This window comes from Anser brachyrhynchus (genome assembly GCF_964034855.1).
Source record: "Anser brachyrhynchus genome assembly, chromosome: 5".
NCBI classification, from domain to species: Eukaryota; Metazoa; Chordata; class Aves; order Anseriformes; family Anatidae; genus Anser; species Anser brachyrhynchus.
Genome location: NC_137699.1, coordinates 57,908,928 through 57,925,734, shown reverse-complemented (window position 1 = coordinate 57,925,734; position 16,807 = coordinate 57,908,928). Strand labels below are relative to the sequence as shown.

General features: G+C 41.7%; 1 protein-coding gene across 1 annotated transcript in view; it reads left to right on the top strand.

Annotated features, from left to right (window-relative positions):
* The first annotated feature begins 8,742 nt into the window (after window positions 1-8,742).
* Window positions 8,743-16,807, top strand: part of NUDT14 (nudix hydrolase 14) — a 60,173-nt gene continuing 52,108 nt past the window's right edge. The window contains exon 1 of the mRNA XM_080593029.1: window positions 8,743-8,953. Within this exon, the coding sequence (XP_080449155.1) occupies window positions 8,873-8,953 (81 nt within the window). The 5' untranslated portion in view covers window positions 8,743-8,872. The remainder of the gene's footprint in view (window positions 8,954-16,807) is intronic.

Here is a 16,807-nt window from a genome sequence, read left to right as displayed (position 1 = left end):
CGCAATACAAAGACAAATGTTTATTGGCTTAGCTTTGAAACTGCAGTAAATGCTCTTCTATTCAATTAGATAAACAAATACAGTACTGAGTATATAATAGGGTCCTTTCAAGTAAATTATGCTTCCTAACTCATGTGTAAAAGAAAAATGACTTTTAATGTTTATATTCCTGTAAAATAAGAAACCATCAAGGCTCTCCTTCTGTTATATTCCAAATACATAAAAAAAAAGGAGGTTTAAATGATGTCCATTTTATGACAACGTGAGCAAAGGAAAAAAAAAAAAAAGTCCGTCTGACATTGCAGCTTTTCTTCTCACTGTTATGAGAGGGAGGAGAAAAAATTCTCCATTCCGTTCTCATTTACAGTAGCACAAATCCCCAGGAACTGCACTGACTTCAGTTGGTTATTTTGGATTTAGGGCAGACTGAGAGAGATTAGAATTTGGTCACACATGAATGAAGAACAGAACATCTACATTTGCTGTAAATACATTTTCCTTTCTTAGGTACACAGAAGAGCAATGCTGTCCTTAGCAATGACAGCTTACGTGCTTTGGTTTACCTGACTAGTGAGAGAGATTTATCTAGTTACCGAGTGGGACATCTCAGGGAAATAAGTACTTTGCCACCTTCTCCAGCAAACGCTTCCATTTTACGTCCAGAAAGAGCCACATTCTCTGCAGGATCAGGGCGCTAGGCAAAGGCTAAGTGCATACATACAGCATTATGCATCCAGTGATGAGAACCACCTGTTTGTGAGTCTGTTCTATTGTTTCTGCCAACGATTGGCTCTCAGTCATGGCAATCTCTCATGCAGATATATTAGCATACATGGATTGTATATCTTTAAAATACCGAGTAGAAAACCGTAGTAGTTACTGTAGCACACTGTTGTTAAAACAACATGTAATTCCTGATCTTGATGAAGGAAGGCATTTTCTTCATAAGGCCTACCCCGCTATGAGAATCTGAGATCTAATCTCAGCAAAAAAAGCAATACAGCAAATAGCTACAGATCTACAAGCAACAATATCCTCTGCACAGCATAAGCCAGCATCGGGTCCCAATGCCCCTGTGCCTTGCCTCGGCCAGCCGAGGTGCAGCATTCCCCTGCACAAGCAGGTAGCCAAACAAAGTGTCTCTTGACACCTACCAACTTTTAATACATCCGCCTCTTCCCTTCTGCAGGATTTCTAATGAAGAGGCTGCAGGCAAGGAAGAGGCTTTATGAGAAGGAGCACTGCAAAAGTAAGGTGAAAACAGACTGCTCCGGGAGATCAGCAGAGATTAGGGATGGATATCCTTGGGCTCAGTTTTGCTGTGAGCATGCTAATGCCCAAATCTCCAGTTGAAATGCACTGGATACCTTCTCTGCAGCCTCTAAGGCCATAGTACAAAATAATAAATCCAGCAAGATGGCTCACAAATGGGAAAGGCGTTTTTTTTTTATTCTTATTTTTGGGGGGGGGGGGGTGGGGGTGGGAGTGGGTGCTGCTAAACTAGAACCAAAGACTTGCTGTTGTCTAAATGCACACAACATTTATTAAAAAACCACTGCCAAGGTTTCAAAGTCAAGCACTCAAAAGTTAGGAAATGTCAATGCCAACAGTTTTGAGAGTCCAATTTAAGACGGCTAGGATTTCTTTTTCAGAACTTCAGTTCTTACAGAGCCCTTCATGTGATCAAAGAACCAGTCTCTAACTTTCCGGCAAGCTCTCAACAACAGATCAGCTCAGCTACTTCCAAGTTCGTTGCCAAACCACCTGAATTTAATCAGTCTGACCCCTGTTTTGCTTCCTGACTTTAACTCTCCAGCACTTAAATCCAGCTGCCCACCTCCTCTGCTGCTGCACTGCTCCCAGAGCCCTTCTCTATGCTGCCTTTCACACACTCACACTCGGATGAAAGCTACACTCCCTCGAATTAGGTTGTGTAGAGCTTAGCCTGCCCTTCCCCTGAGCCCTCCTCCAACTCACTTCTAACCACAAGAATCTCTCAAAAGCATTTCGGCTGTTTTGTTCCGTTTTGATACTGATGAGCACAATAAAGTTCTGGATTCCTAAGCACTGCTGCAATACAAATAAATATGAGAATAAAATTGTACACCTAATGAAGAAGAGGCAGGGAAATGGCCAGTTGTGACTCCATACCATTCTCTCTCATAAATTACATAGATATTTATATATGTCAAAATAAAAGCCAGGTACCTGCTCCCTACATCTGGTAGAAAAAATAAAAATAAAAATCTCCAACTATATTTTTCTTTTGGAATGTCTCAATTTACCGAAGAGAAATGTTTCATACAGACAAGTATTCAATTAAATTCCTTTGGAAAACAGGCAGGCTTCCACTGGAGCTATGCCAGCCCCCGGCTTCTGAGCAGCCCAGCTGGTAGTCTCCTGAGGACCAGGGCTTCCAGCTCCCACAGCTTCAACAAATCTTGCTAGGCAAACTGCCTGAAGATTAAGGACCCTTGGGCTTTTAATGCCTGCAGTCCAAGGCAGGCTACCAGGCACAGTGTCACGGTGACTGGAGAGCTGCGAGATACCAGGGTCATGGCTGGAGCCATGGCCAACACTCAAGTATCCAACAGCTTGGGCTCCAGTCCTTTTCACAGACAATTTCCAACTATTGGAACATCAAGGTTCCCTGAGAAATCAAAATACTTTTCTCCTTACAGCTCTATTGCATACATACGGGCCAAACAAAAGCAGATTCTTCTTACTCCTTTACCCTCCTTCAGCTGTTCCTTATTATGTTATGCTAGTCTTGTTTGTTCCTTCGTATAAATTAGTTTGTAGCTCTTTTGGGAAATACACCATTTTTCTACCTGTATTTGCACAATTTCTAGCATAATGAGACCCAGATTGTAGCTGTGCGTGGTACTGTAACACAAACAACAAGGTGTTATCATTTTCTTTTTTCCCTCATTAGAGAGGAGCTTACTGAAAAATCAAAGTCTTCTCTCTAATCATTTTCACTCTGTTAGCTGTAGGCAACATTTGTTGGATAGTAATTAAAATAATTAAAAAGCATCTGAATTTTGCATGCATATTGTTTCTTATTTTTTTACAGGCTATGTGTTTGTTCTTCCCCCAGCTGAAAAGCTAGAAATCAGAATTTACTTCCCATGTTCTCACCTCCCTCTCTCCACTTTATACCATATTGCAACTTGTCATATTTTATTATGAATATCTTATGAACTGTCTTACTGACATATTAGTTACATATTTATGTTGAAAAGCTTTTTTTTCTCCACTATTTTTAGAGACCAATTTTACATGTCACGGTATCTGTATCTGTATTTATATAGAATACATTTCTTTTTTTTTTTTCTTACTGTATTTTATACAAGAATTTTAATGGCAATATGCACTGAAAAAAAAGCTTTGTATCAGCCGTTCATTCCCCTGGGAGATGGATAAATTTCAGCTGTTCTGGAAAATGGCGCTGTTCTCCTTGACACAGGTGAGCTTTCCACTATAGCCATGAGACAGTACTTGACTTTGCAAAGTACAGACCAAGAAGGTCATTTTCTCATTAAAAGAGACACATCTTGGTTTTCTGAAAGCAAACAATAGCTAATGGTAAGATCTAAGTGAGGCAAACTGAAATATTCCTCTAGCTCGGCGTGGTGCACACCAGCAACACCACACACCATTCCTGTCTTGCTCACGCTGTCGGTCCTTATGAACCAAATTCTGCAAACCCGTACAGGAATAATTACTCCGAGTTCTTCTGACTGGGGCTACTCATGTGATTAAAGCACCTCTGAACCAACTGATGGTAAATAAAATGGTTGGAACACAATGTTATGTACTGTAGCGCGGACCTCTGATTTTATATTTAGTAAAGGAAATGTAAATTATTTAAAACAACACCAACAAAAAAAAAATAAGTCTCTCAGATAAGTTACTACTAAAATAAAAACAAATTTCTCTAGGGCTCTATTTACAATGCCAGAACAATTGCATAAGCACGATTCCTGACTTTCATGAATGTAACCAGGGTGGTTATGCCCCAGAACTGAATAATAATTAAAAGCTAGATATTGGCAGCTTCAGGCTTGCTTTTCTGCAGGAGCCTAGGGGGTAAACTTCAGAAGGCAAACTTCAGAACAGCCACTTCATTATGGAAAGAACCTGCATCTGATCCCCGGAGAGGTGCTCACAACTAAGCTCTCTGTGGCAATCCAAAACGTGAAGAAGACATGCTTTCGTGATGGCAGCCGGAAGGATTCCCAACACGAAATCACAAATTATACCAGATTTTGGACATTTTTATCCACCTGTCGCACTAAGCGCTTACAGCCAGGTGTCCAACCTCCCTGATACCATTATCTGACCTCAACAAAAACTGCATGCGGTCCAGGGAGCTGGGGAGGAGGACGTTCTGGAAGTGGTTTCCAGACAGAAGACAATGTCTCCGTGGGCATCCCAGCTGCCTGAGGCTGGATGGGGCTGAACCGGGCACGCAGCTGGGTCCTGGGTCAGCCAGTGCCTGCTGGCTTCGGCAGCCCCTGCTGGCTTTCTTCTGCCCGGAGCCGGGGGCTCAGGCTATCTGTCAACCCGACATCAAAGCCTTTCTGCTAAATATGTGCCATCTCCTTGGCACGGGACCTGCGTGCAACGGTTCACAAACCATAGATTTGCCACAGTTTACATTTCCTGACTTTTCCCTGTAACCACGAGAGCTGGAAATAATTTTTTAAAATGAGAGCTGAGAACTGCAAGTCAGCTGGCCTCTACTCGCTGAGGCTTTCATCCTTGCAGTATCTTAGTAACTACAGTATTCGCAGATATCAAAAGAAATATAAGATGGTATATATACATATAACGATACTCTGCAATATCTGGAGATAAAGAAAAGCTCTGGACGTGATTTTTTTTTTTTATTTTATTATTTTTTTTTGTAAGCAATGGCCATGCCATGGTGCCTGGTAAGGACAGACTGAATTTAATAGCACACACACACACACTCACACTCCAAAATCACTATGGAAAATGTGCCGCCTAACTGTGCATGAAGGAGCCCAGCAGCTCGGGCGCTTTGCTAAGCTCCAGCAGGAAGAGGGAAGTACCGCGAGGGACATTCCCCGGTGCACATGGCAAACAGTGGGGCTGCTGCCTGACCAGATGGGCTGGGGCAGGTGGCGAAGGACGGCCCCGGCTCCCTGCACGTTGATCCCCAGGCACACAGGTGGAGAGGAGAGGGTGTGCGTGGCTCCAGGAGCTGCCACAGGCAGAGGGACAGCAGCGCCAGCCCGGTGCAGGAAACATTCCCTGTTACGTCCCAAAGCAAACAGCAATAAAACAAACTGCTAATAAGGATGCAACCTGACCCTCTCTGCAAAGTACATGCCCAAGGTCTGTGTGTGTTTAAGGGGAAGGAAAGGACTGTGTCTGCAAAAACTTCAACCTCAAGGGGATTTTTTTTAAAACAACAACAACAAAAAAATTGTTTGGATATTTTGCTGGTAATAAAAGTTACTCACAATGTAACACAGAGCAAACATTGCTTTGAAGGAAAGAGAAGTCTGTTAAACAAAGAACCTTACCCTGAGGAAAGAATTCCTTTTTAGCACTAATGTTAACATTTCATTTTTTATAAGAAATCCCAGTGAATCTTCCCTTAAGACTCTTTAGTTCCAGACAGGACACCTCTTTTTTCTTCTCTCCCTGTTGTCCTAATCTGCTGATCCTTCTTTCCAGGAAAGAAACGAACTTGTACTTGTGTTTTTGCTCTTCTTTACCTGGCTGTTTGTCACACAGTCACAAAAAGTGTTTTCTGACTTGCTAGAGCTCATGCAGGTAAACCATCCAGACTTTAGTAATTTACAATAGGAGACCATCAGATCGAGGAAAACACTCATGACAACATTACGTATGTTATTTAATAAGTGAGAAAACATTATATAGTATGGAAGCCACTTCTAAGGAAGATAAAGGAATATATTTGACGCAATGAAAGGCAACCTGTCATTCTGACACCTTGCTGTTTTTTGGGGGAGTCTAATTAACAGTAGCTTAGGAAGGAAGATGCACAAGGCAATCAGCCTGTGGAAGCATACCATATGTACCTATTTTAATTAGGAGTCTAATGGTAAACATAGGTAGTAACCTGCAAAGAAACTGATAGCAAAGAACAACCTATGATGTAAGAAGTTTGGGAACCGATAATCTAGGGACAGTGTCATAGAAATGGAAATGATACTTTACAGAGTATTACTAATGGAAAACAAAAGACTTTGCAAGCAGTTAACATCTGCTTCAACTTAAGCATCAGAATCTTCTCACTGAAAGTAATAGAGATGAGCACAGCACTTGAACACCTTGGAATTATGAATGTCTATTTTCTCAAGCTTTTGGAGGAATGAAACCACCAGTTCTGCTTTAAAATAGAGACAGACATGCAGAGATGTCTAGTAACACACAACAAAGTAGTATGGAGATCTGCAAGGTGATAGTTATCTGAGGTAATAAATCCATATGGGGCAGCAAAACGAGCAAACATGCCCGGCCTCCCAACGTCCTTTGGAATCAAGTTACCCCAGCAAAAGTCGTGAGCACATAGAGGGGACTTCTGCTCTGGTGGAACTTCGTGTGCACTGCATGAGCAGAGCTATCCTGACCTCAGCGCTGAGCTGCTGGTGTAGCATTTCCGCGTCGTTATTTGTTATTTGTTTCTTCTTGTGAAGTCAGTGCATTTACAGCCAGGTCGGAGTCACTGCACCGATTACCATAGGCAAGCTACAAAAGCAGTGCAAGGAAACAGGCAAGCAAAAGTACACCTCACCCATTGAAAGGTAAGTTATTCCCCTTCAGTACTGTCCATGGGAGTTAAGTAGGAGCAGAAGGTCATTCCTTTTCCAAGACTGTTCCTGGACTAGCAAAGTCAAGGCCACTTGCTATGCAGGGTATCTAGGCATTAATGAAGAACTGTAACAAATTCATGGCCAGTTGCTCGACAGTAGTCTCACTGCAGGGCATATTTTTATTTTCTCATTCAGATTTCACCTGTAAAATGGTAGCACTAAGCCAGCTTCTAAATCTCAGATTGTTAAACCCTTAGTTCAGCTGTCACATTCACGAAGAACACTGTCCAATAAAGAAGTCTACAACTTTCAATCACAACTGCAACACTAGAGCACCCCAAAATGTTTTTTCCTGTGACACTGAGCTCAACTGTTCCAGGTACATTAGCAAGATCAGGTCTGTGACATATCACTACCCCAAAAGCTTCCCACCTAAGACTAAGAATGGAATAAGCCATCCATCACACACTATGACATGTTCCCAAAAACACACACACACTGAAAACCTTAAAGTGGTGTCAGAATGTTTATTGAAGAGCGCAATCTAACTGGCTGAGCCGACCTGGGTACTGGGTAACTTTTAACATAAGCAAACAGAGATACTGTAAACTTGCTATGCATGGAAACTGTGTTTATACTTAAATTGGGCTTGGAAGACTGAAATAATTTAATAGCAAAATATAGCTTAAGTTCCCAGGAGCTCTGAATGACCTCAAGATCATTCTGAAAAAAAAAAAAGAAAAGAAATACAGGGACATATCCAATGATGCAAATATAGCGTTAAACCAATATTTTTAAATAATCAGATAATAAAATACATTTAGCTGTCTATTTGTCATGAGAGATTTACAAATATGCTTTTAAAAACACAACACTTTTCAGTCCCACAAAAATTTTATTATTTTGTCACTTGTGTTATTAGAACCAATGGTTAACGTTCTGAAATATAAGTGCTACCTCATTTACTTCTTATTGAGCTTTGCAATTGCTGGATGTCTTCCTTTTAGCCATGTTGCTAAGACTCTTACCGCCACAGTAGAAAATGATAAACTTTCTTACTGATGCAGTGGTGATAGATTAGAAGAGAAAAAAAGAAACAGATGGGAGGAATTTCAGATTATTCTCAGTGCAGTTAACATATCGACCAAATAACTTGATTTATACAGCAACTGAAATAGCTGTACACTGGAACTTCTGCATGTAAAGTGAGCACAAGTCAGAGAGAAAATAACCACGACAAATTGTGGGCTCTGTTGCTCAGGAATCTATAAAAACATTATCAGGAATATTAAAATACCAAGGGGAATCTAACTTAATGTTACATAATGATGATGAAAGTCCTATGAAGACCAGGAAGTTGTTAAATCTAATAGTGATTTGCTTAAAAAAATGAAGGGGGAGAAAGTAATTATTCCATAACTTTGTAGCTGAAAACTGCCAGATGGGCCTAATAAGGTGGTTTTTGCTCTTACGCCATGGGCTGCCTGCGTGGCCTTGACTAGAAGCTGGTCATGAGGCCAAGCCTGAGAAGCGCTGCCTTACATCTTTTAAGGTACAAACGAGCATGTGTTCATAGCCACACTTTCCATGCCACTGATACAATTCCATTTTGACATACAAATGCCATACAGGCAAATGTAAGGGACTGTACTTTTAACATCAAGGTCATCACCCTGCAAAGCCTGACACACAGCCAGGATGGGGTTGTGATTCGGACAAAATTCCACTTCGGTCAGTTCTCCAGAGGACAGGGCCCAGTTTCTGTTTAATGCCGGAGTCCACCACCAATATCAGTACCCCGTGTGGAGGTAACTGTCGCAAACGGTTTGAAAAAACACTATTACAAATAGGTATTTTAATATGTCAACGCGACAAGCCCCCTCTGCGCCGCAGCCTCTCCCCCGTTTTGGGGGTGAAACCGCTCCCTGCCCTGCCCGCCGCTCCCAGGCCGGCCGGCAGCGGCTGCGCACGCCTCTGCCCTTCCTCCTCTGCCCTTCCTCCTCTTCCTCTTCCTCCTCCTCCTCCTCCTCCTCCTGGCGGCCGCTGCCCCCGGCGGGATGGAGGCCATCGAAGAGCTGTCGATCCAGCCCTGCACCTCCTCCCTCTACCTACGGCCCTTCCGCCTCTGCTACCGGCAGGTGAGTGCCGCCGGCAGCTCGGGCTCGCCCAGCCTCTTCCCCTCACAGCCTGCCCGTCTCTCCTCCCCTTCCCTCCGCCCCAGCCGGGCTTCTCCCGCCTCGGTGGGGCGGAGGGAGGCCGGAGGAGAAGGGCAGGCTGCCCGGGGGGCCCCTCTGGTGCCGTGTCCCCCCCTACCCCGCCCGCCGCCCCCGCCATTTTGGGCTCGGCTCGGAGCCGGGTGCGCCTCAGGCTCATGGCGCCCTCCCCGCCGCTTCTGCAGGGCATCGGGCCCCGGCCCTCCCCTGGCTTCCTGCCTGCCTGAACCCCCCCTCTTTGGGGTTGACCTGCAGCAGGGCACCCCCTAATTTAGGTTTTGCTTCCCTACCGAGGGTTGCGAGCATAACCTGTTGGTTGGCAGCCCTCGGTGTGCAGGGTTATTGACATGACTCCAAGTTGCACAACTGCGCCGTACGGCCAGCCTCGCCGCAGGCACGTGGAGGCGGTGGAAGCGGGGAAGGAAATCCTCTTCCTTATAATGTTTATATCAACATGAATCACCTTCCAGAGGATCCCAGAGAATGGGAGCCTTCAACAATGGAAGGAATGCTAGGCGTAATGTGGAAGTCCTTTCTCGTGGTCTAAAATACTGAATTTTCCTTGGTGGATGTTTTCTGCAAGTGAGGTCATGCACGGAACTGGTTGTTTCTCTACTTCACCATGTGGCGTTGGTGGCTCCAGCGTGAGCTCTGTCACAGAAAGGGGGATGGATGCAAGTGGAAATACAGAAGAGCTTGGACAATCCTAGAAATAAACACTGTGGACCACATCTCAGTCTCATTCACTTTTATTCATTCTTTTCTTTGCTCCTGAACACATCAGTTGGAAAGGTAGAAGAGGGAGTGCACACAGCGGAGGTGTTTAAACCCAACAGTGAGATGAGATGCAGAAAAGATTAAGCAAGGGCTAAAATAGTTTACATCAAAACAGATTAACTGATATTTTTTACCTTGTTGTATATTTTTATGTGATTTCCCTAAAGAAATCTCTCTTCTCATTGGTTGGTGTAATGAAAACAGTGATTTGCAAACAGCTGTAAATTTTACACTGAGTTAACTATTTCTTTTTAGGTATTAGAAGGAAACTTGACCATTTTTTCATATTCTCAATTAGTGCTGGCTTAGCTTGTAAGTGACAAGTCTTACTTGTTAATATTTTCATTTTTGAGTCGCGCTATATTTATTTGGAAAATGGGATTCCATTAAAATTTACAAAATGGTATTATAAAATTAAACTTAGTTGAATACAAGTGCCTTAAACATGATGAGTATGTTAAGAAATAAGGGTGTGCTTGTTCGCATGCTGTGATTTGACAAGAGATGGCATTGCCACCAAAAGAAGTAGACTTGCCCTTTCTGCAAGTCTCGCTGCTTGCTCTGACTTCCTCGCTTTTCCTTGTGCAAGTGTTTGTGCAGCAGCATGGGGAGCTGGTCCAGATCAAACCTAATCTGACCAAAAAAAAAACAAGTTAACTTTTTCCTAAACAAGTGCTTATGCTGGCAGAGGGGAGGTGGTAATATGGTGGTTAGGGATGAGCGTTTGGGGGCTGGTTGAGGGCAGAGATTGTTTTTCTTGGCATCAAAACCCTCCTAAAAAGAAGGTGAAAGTACTGTTTATATGGCACTTGTGCAGACACTGCCTTGGGCCCAGCCTCCTGAGAGCATAAGCTGAATGAGTGCACAACTGTCTGCACCTGACCCAGGAGGCAGGCCCTACGTTTATTAAAAACACATTTTGCATTTAAAAACTGACTTACTAACCAAAGGAAATGCTAAATATTTTTAGTTATTTGACTAATTGTTTCAAAGGTGTTTGGGCCTGCTGAAAACCCCAGTAAGTACCTAAACCGTCTAAAATGCAAGGGAGTTAGGTGCCTGATCTGCTTAAGAATTTTGAAAATTCCACCGCTTATCTAAAGCTGAAAATTATTTCAAAAAATATAGCCCTTGATCTTACCGGTTTTATGATGATTGGATCTTTTCCTTGTCCAACTTTTTTTTAATCACCAGCTGGAAAAAGAAAATTAAAAAAAAAAAGAAAAAAAGAAAAACTTTCCTTTTTCTCAGTTCTTAATTGGTGCTCTATCTTAAATTAGTTACCCCTCTCCACAAATTCCCTGCACCTGCTTGCTGAACTTAACCCAAATCTAATAAAAAAAGTCTTTGTGAATAACAGAATAATCTAAGTGAAGAAAGTTTAAATAACAGCATTTGTTACATTGTGAAAACTGAAACCAGTTGGATTCTTAATGCAATACATGGCATAGTGCTGTAATTGGAGGTGGTCTTTTGGGTACTCTTTATGAAGCGATAATACGTCCCCTGTAATTTATTGTAGTCTGAAGAAGATTCACTGGTGCTTAATTTTTTTAATATAATTTTGATGAAGGATAGTTTAGGCCTTACAGGGCATCAATTTGTAATCTATTCGCAAACAGTTACACTTCTGTAATAGGTATTGATATTTCAACGAAATCCTCTGTCTAGGGACGTATAAAGATAGAATTGGCATTTTTTTACTTTATTAGTTTGTTTTTTTTACAACTACTTTTCTGTACAAAGAGGAAGTTGAAAGAATTTTTACAAACAATATGTGACTTTAAGATTATTTCTAAACTTTCATGGATACTTAAGTTATAGTATGGATTCTTAGGTATTTCATCTGAAAATTACACTACTTGTTCAAAGGTAATTTGGATCTCATCACTATACCCAAAACAGTTAAGTCTTTAAAAGTTAAATGTAAAATTTAGGTACAGGTGACTTACATCACAGTTAATTCTGCAAGTCTGGTTTTATCCATTAAACCTGTATTCTACTGAGTTGTAGACCACCATTGCTCTAGCTGGTTTGCAGACCAGAAATTCTCAAGATATCAGAAAGTGATTCATGAGAGGGGTTAAATCTAAACTGGTGAGGAAATAATGATTGTAAGCATTTCCAGGTTGAAGAAGTTTGTGTCACACCTGATCTAGAGTGGAGCCAGAGGCACTTCATCTGTTCATCAGAGGCACTTAAGGCATACAGAACTGTAGGCCAAAAGATCTCATTAGTGTTCTGGCCAGCTGAATATTCTGCTTGGGTATCTGGACGTTCAGACAAGGAGCTGTGGACACATGCAGGAACGGAGTTATGTGTACTTAGAATCAGGCCTGGTGGTTACTTTCATGTTACTTTCATGTCAACTTCTTAGACTTGTGCGCCAGTCCTAAGTCTGCCTGTGTTCTGAAAGCTTGAGTCATCTTTTGGATTGAAAGTGTTATATTTGGTTACATGTAGAAATACTCCTCCAAAAGATCAGCATAAGAATGCAGGATTTTGGATACTTGGATGGAGAGGGGTTTGTCATAATTCTTAGCAGTTCCCAAAATTACTGCAATTTGTGCCCGTGGTGGACCTACTCTCCCAACTGAAGGTCATGAGATGTTTGTTCTCATATGAGGTCTTTTTCTTCCTCTGCCTGCCCATTGTGTTTTAAATGAAAGTAATGGGCTCTGCGTGTTTCTCAAAGAGAATAAAAGTAAGTGTACACCTTTTTTGAAAAACTCCAGGTTTTGAATCAAGCACAGATAAAGGCATCGTGCAGCATGGTGCTAGGCATCCAAGGTGTGGGGAGGAGCCTGGCTCCAAACACATAGCTGTACGAACCACTTTTTTAAAGGATTTGTTCCATCTTTATACAGTGCAAAAGTGGAAACAAGTGCAGCAAAGGAGTCACAGAAATCAGCAAACTGAGGCAGATTTGGCTAGGACCAATGCAGAGGGGTAAGGTAAAGTTTAAAAGGACGTGCTTCAGAATAGGCACCTACCAGCTCCTCAGAACAGACCTCACTTTCTACTTGGGATTTTCAGCTGTAAACCCTCTTATCAATTAGAGACCCTCAGACAAGTAAGCCATGTTATTTTAAGGGGGTTGTGGTGGTGCTTAGAGAAGGATAAGGTACCTCATGCAGCCTAATGAACATGCTGTATGTTTTGTCAGTAGGAACCCTGTTTACATATTTTTGTTCTGCTTGGTGCTGAAAGAAAAGAATTCATTTATCTCACATATAGGATAGCATCTGGCTGTTATTAATGCATACTTGCCCCCAAAGTGCAAATTGATTTGTTGCCTAAAATGGCCCTTTTTAAAACATATATCACCTCCCAGAGAATTGGCTTCTCTACCAGGAACTCCATGGCAAATCTCTTTTCACTTTTTCCTATTGAAGTTTTTCTGCTTTTCATAAATAATTTATTCAAGAGACCAGAGGGATGGCTAATGAGAGATTAACTCTATGCCCAAGGGCTAGGGCATTTCCCTGGGATGTGGTGGAGTCAGGCTGCAAGATCTTGCTTCAATTAATATCGCTTCCCACATCACAGGAGAGTGCTCTCACTGCTGGGAAACACATTTGTGTGTAAATCTTCAGCTCTCTTTTGTGTAGGTTAGCCAGACACTGGCCTATATACCAGATAGACACACGCATGCACACAAAAGGTTAAGAATCCTGCCGAGACTCGGGGATGAAATAGACTCTGAGTAGTAACAGTTGAGCAGTTGTCAGGATTTTGGGCAGCTTTGAGTACCCAAATGGGAATCTGGATTCACTGTAGTCTTCTTAATAAACGCCTGAGCAGGGACGTTAGTAGTTCAGAGCTCTAGTAAATCTTCCTGTAGTAATAGAAGATGCTACTGCATGCATTTGTTTGTCTCCGCGCTAATGGTTATTACCCTCTGAGGCTTAGCAGAAGCAAAAGTACTTTTGCTCCAGTTCTCACTCTGCTGTTCCGGTTCAAACCCACCTTCATTAGCCCTTTAAGCAAAATTACCGAGCTTTGTGCAGGACTAAGTGACTTTGCATGTTCCTGTTGGTGACCTCTGTGCTGGGGACAGCATCCTTCCAGGGGAGGCAGAGCATCAGCGGGGGGGAAGCATCTTGCTAGGGGAATAACACCTTGAGCACTTAGAGAAACTTTTGCCCAGAGTTCAATTATCAAAGCCTTTGTGGATCTAGCCCAGACTCCTATAGCCTTGTTTTTGAAGGTTGTTCTGGCAAGGGAGCTCTTGCCACTGTTTCCTTGCATTGTGTAAACATACGCATTCATTCTGCCCAAGAGCTTTTAGAGAGCTTGCTACTAGGCTAATAGCAACTGTCACTAGTTCTCCCAGCATCCACGTGAGTGAGGCTCTATTCCAAATCTGTGGAATGGTGAACGGGCATCTGTTTCACTGGTATGGGATAAACCTGAAAAACTCTGCCCATCGATTGAAGAGTATGACCAATAATGGTGAACTGGAGCTCTTTGCTCCTGGGAGCTTCACGTCCCTTCTGCAGTTCAGTCCTGCTCAGTGCCTGAGTATCACATTTCTTCTGTTGATTTAACATTTAGAATAATTTATTTTGAAGTTAGACATGTGAAAAATGCTTCCTTTGATTTCATTTTAATGCGAGATATTTTCATTCTGTGTTAACAAAATTAAATCATAATCTCAAAGTTTTACAGTCATTCTAAAGTAATTTTCAAGACTGTGGTAGATTTTAACACACAATGAACTTTATGATGTACCTCAGGAGTAGCGTGCGATTCATCAGTGAATAAGGAATGTCTTATTTCTAATCTTAGATTTGATACATCTTTCTTTTGTGATTATAAGCAACCACTCTGCTGCTGTGCCTGTACAATTCAACTGACTTGGAGATGTCACGAAGATTAAGACCCTGATTCTGTGATAAGCTGTACACATGCAGAGGAGAAGCAAAGCCTGTATCATTTATGTCATGAAAACTTTGAAGATGAAAAGAGCAAAGCTGTGCAGTGTTACAGGAATAATAACAACCTGATTTTACATTCAAAAAAATTTTACATGGTAATAGCAACATGAATGTGCCCAGCTGCCTGAAATATTCTCTGGAACTTCTGTCTGCTTTTTTATAAACATTAAACATTCTTTCCTATTTTGACAGTTAAAAATGATGCTGTTGAGGGAGTAAACAGATTTTTAAGTTACCTGTTCAAACAAGTAAGTCTGCACTTGAATCTTCAAAAGGCTCTAGCAGTAGGAAATAAGCAACTCAGTAATACATTTATTTTGCAGTTCGTTTTTTCAAAGCAGTAGTGCAATAAAAGGTGATGCTGTTTTTGTTGCGAAATTTGTCTCATTTTCTTCAGGTTGTCAAGTCTAATATATCAGTATATAATATTAATCTTAAACATAGTGCTGCTAGCTCAGGAAGTTCCTGAGCTGCAAATTGCAGAAGGCTGAGAGTGTTTTAACAATATATTCTTCCTCAGGCATCTTGGCTTCTGTCAGAGGTAGGATCCTGGATGAGACAGATTTTTGATCTGACTGATATGGCTGCTGCTGTTTTGACCGGGAAATTATGGTTAAAGTGCAGAATTATTCTCTTGTAGGGGTGGAAGAAAAGAATCATGGAGTTTCTGCAGCGTTAGGGAGTTAAGTACTGAGGGAATGTAATTTGCTTTGAGAGGAGCAGTTTTCTTTGCAACTAGGGCACAGGTTTAAGAAAAGAAATTAAATTAAGGAATTCAGGCGTATCTGCTTCTGGCTCTTCTGGTACCTGAGTTCAACTCTGGAAATTTGTACAAGATATTTTTGAATGAGGTGTTTATGAATTACCACAGCGGGAAATGGGAAGCATTAGTAAATAAAAGCAAGAGTTGAAAAGAAAACAAGTACTCTTTTTTTGTTTCAGTGAATATTGTGCTATGTTAGTCTTAACATCTTTATCCAGCATGCTTTGAGAAGTGAATATAGGGTTGTTTGAAGTATAATACATGAAAAGTAGTTGGCAAAACTTAACATTTTTAGGTGAGCTAATGAACTTATGGCAGCAAATGTCACTGGGAAGAATGAGGTTGTGTTGTGCATCTTTTGTATCATCCTCGTACAGGGCTGAAATGTGTCTGCACTTAGAGAAATGAACATTTAAACCAGAATGGCACAGTTTAGTTGGAAGGGACCTACAAAGACCATGGAGTCCAACTGCCATGAGATTAAAATCTCATTTAATGTCATCAGTGGGTATGCTATGTGGTTTACTGTGGAATAGCTATGAAGTCATTACCAAGTTTTAGGAGGAGGTCCATCGGGTGTAGTTAGCTTAAAGCAGTGTTTGTCGAGTTCCCATGCAGTGCTTGGTGAGGGCCGTTGGGCTGCCTGCACATGGTCCATGCGTCAGCTAGGAGAAGCAGATCAATCACCAACAGGTTTTCATGTGCTACCAAAGGTGTGCAGCTTCACTGGAAGATGTTTCCAGGTCTGGAGATGAAGAGGTTGAAAACCACTGGCTTTGACAGTACCACTCCAGTAGCCTCATCTGCAAGGGCTTGTCTACACAGGACCTTTCCGATTAACTCCACGTCTCATTCTACAACAAAGAGTCTGGTACTGTTTACATTAAACCACTTTCAAAGTACCATTGCACTTTGAATTCATACCCTACCTTAATCCACGTTAACTTTCCCGTGCATGCCCTAAGGGAGCAGTAAACTCAACTGAATGACTGTGTCCACACAGGGGTTTAATGGGGTTTAACTAGCAGAATTCAAGTTCATCAAGGTGCTTGTTTCAGATGCGTTTTCTTGATGTCCTGGTAGAGACAAGCCCTAAGAATGAAAGCGGTTTAGTTCTAAGTGAATGAACCGCGTTATAAAATCCATCATTGAGATTTTATTATTATTATTTTTTTACATGTAGAATATGGCTACTGTGGTGTATAAAGTAGGCTTTTTTGACTTGTTTGGTACCGTTTCTTTTATAGTAATTGCAGTTAGATCTGAGAAATAAAATAGTGTTCATGTACTTCAACAACT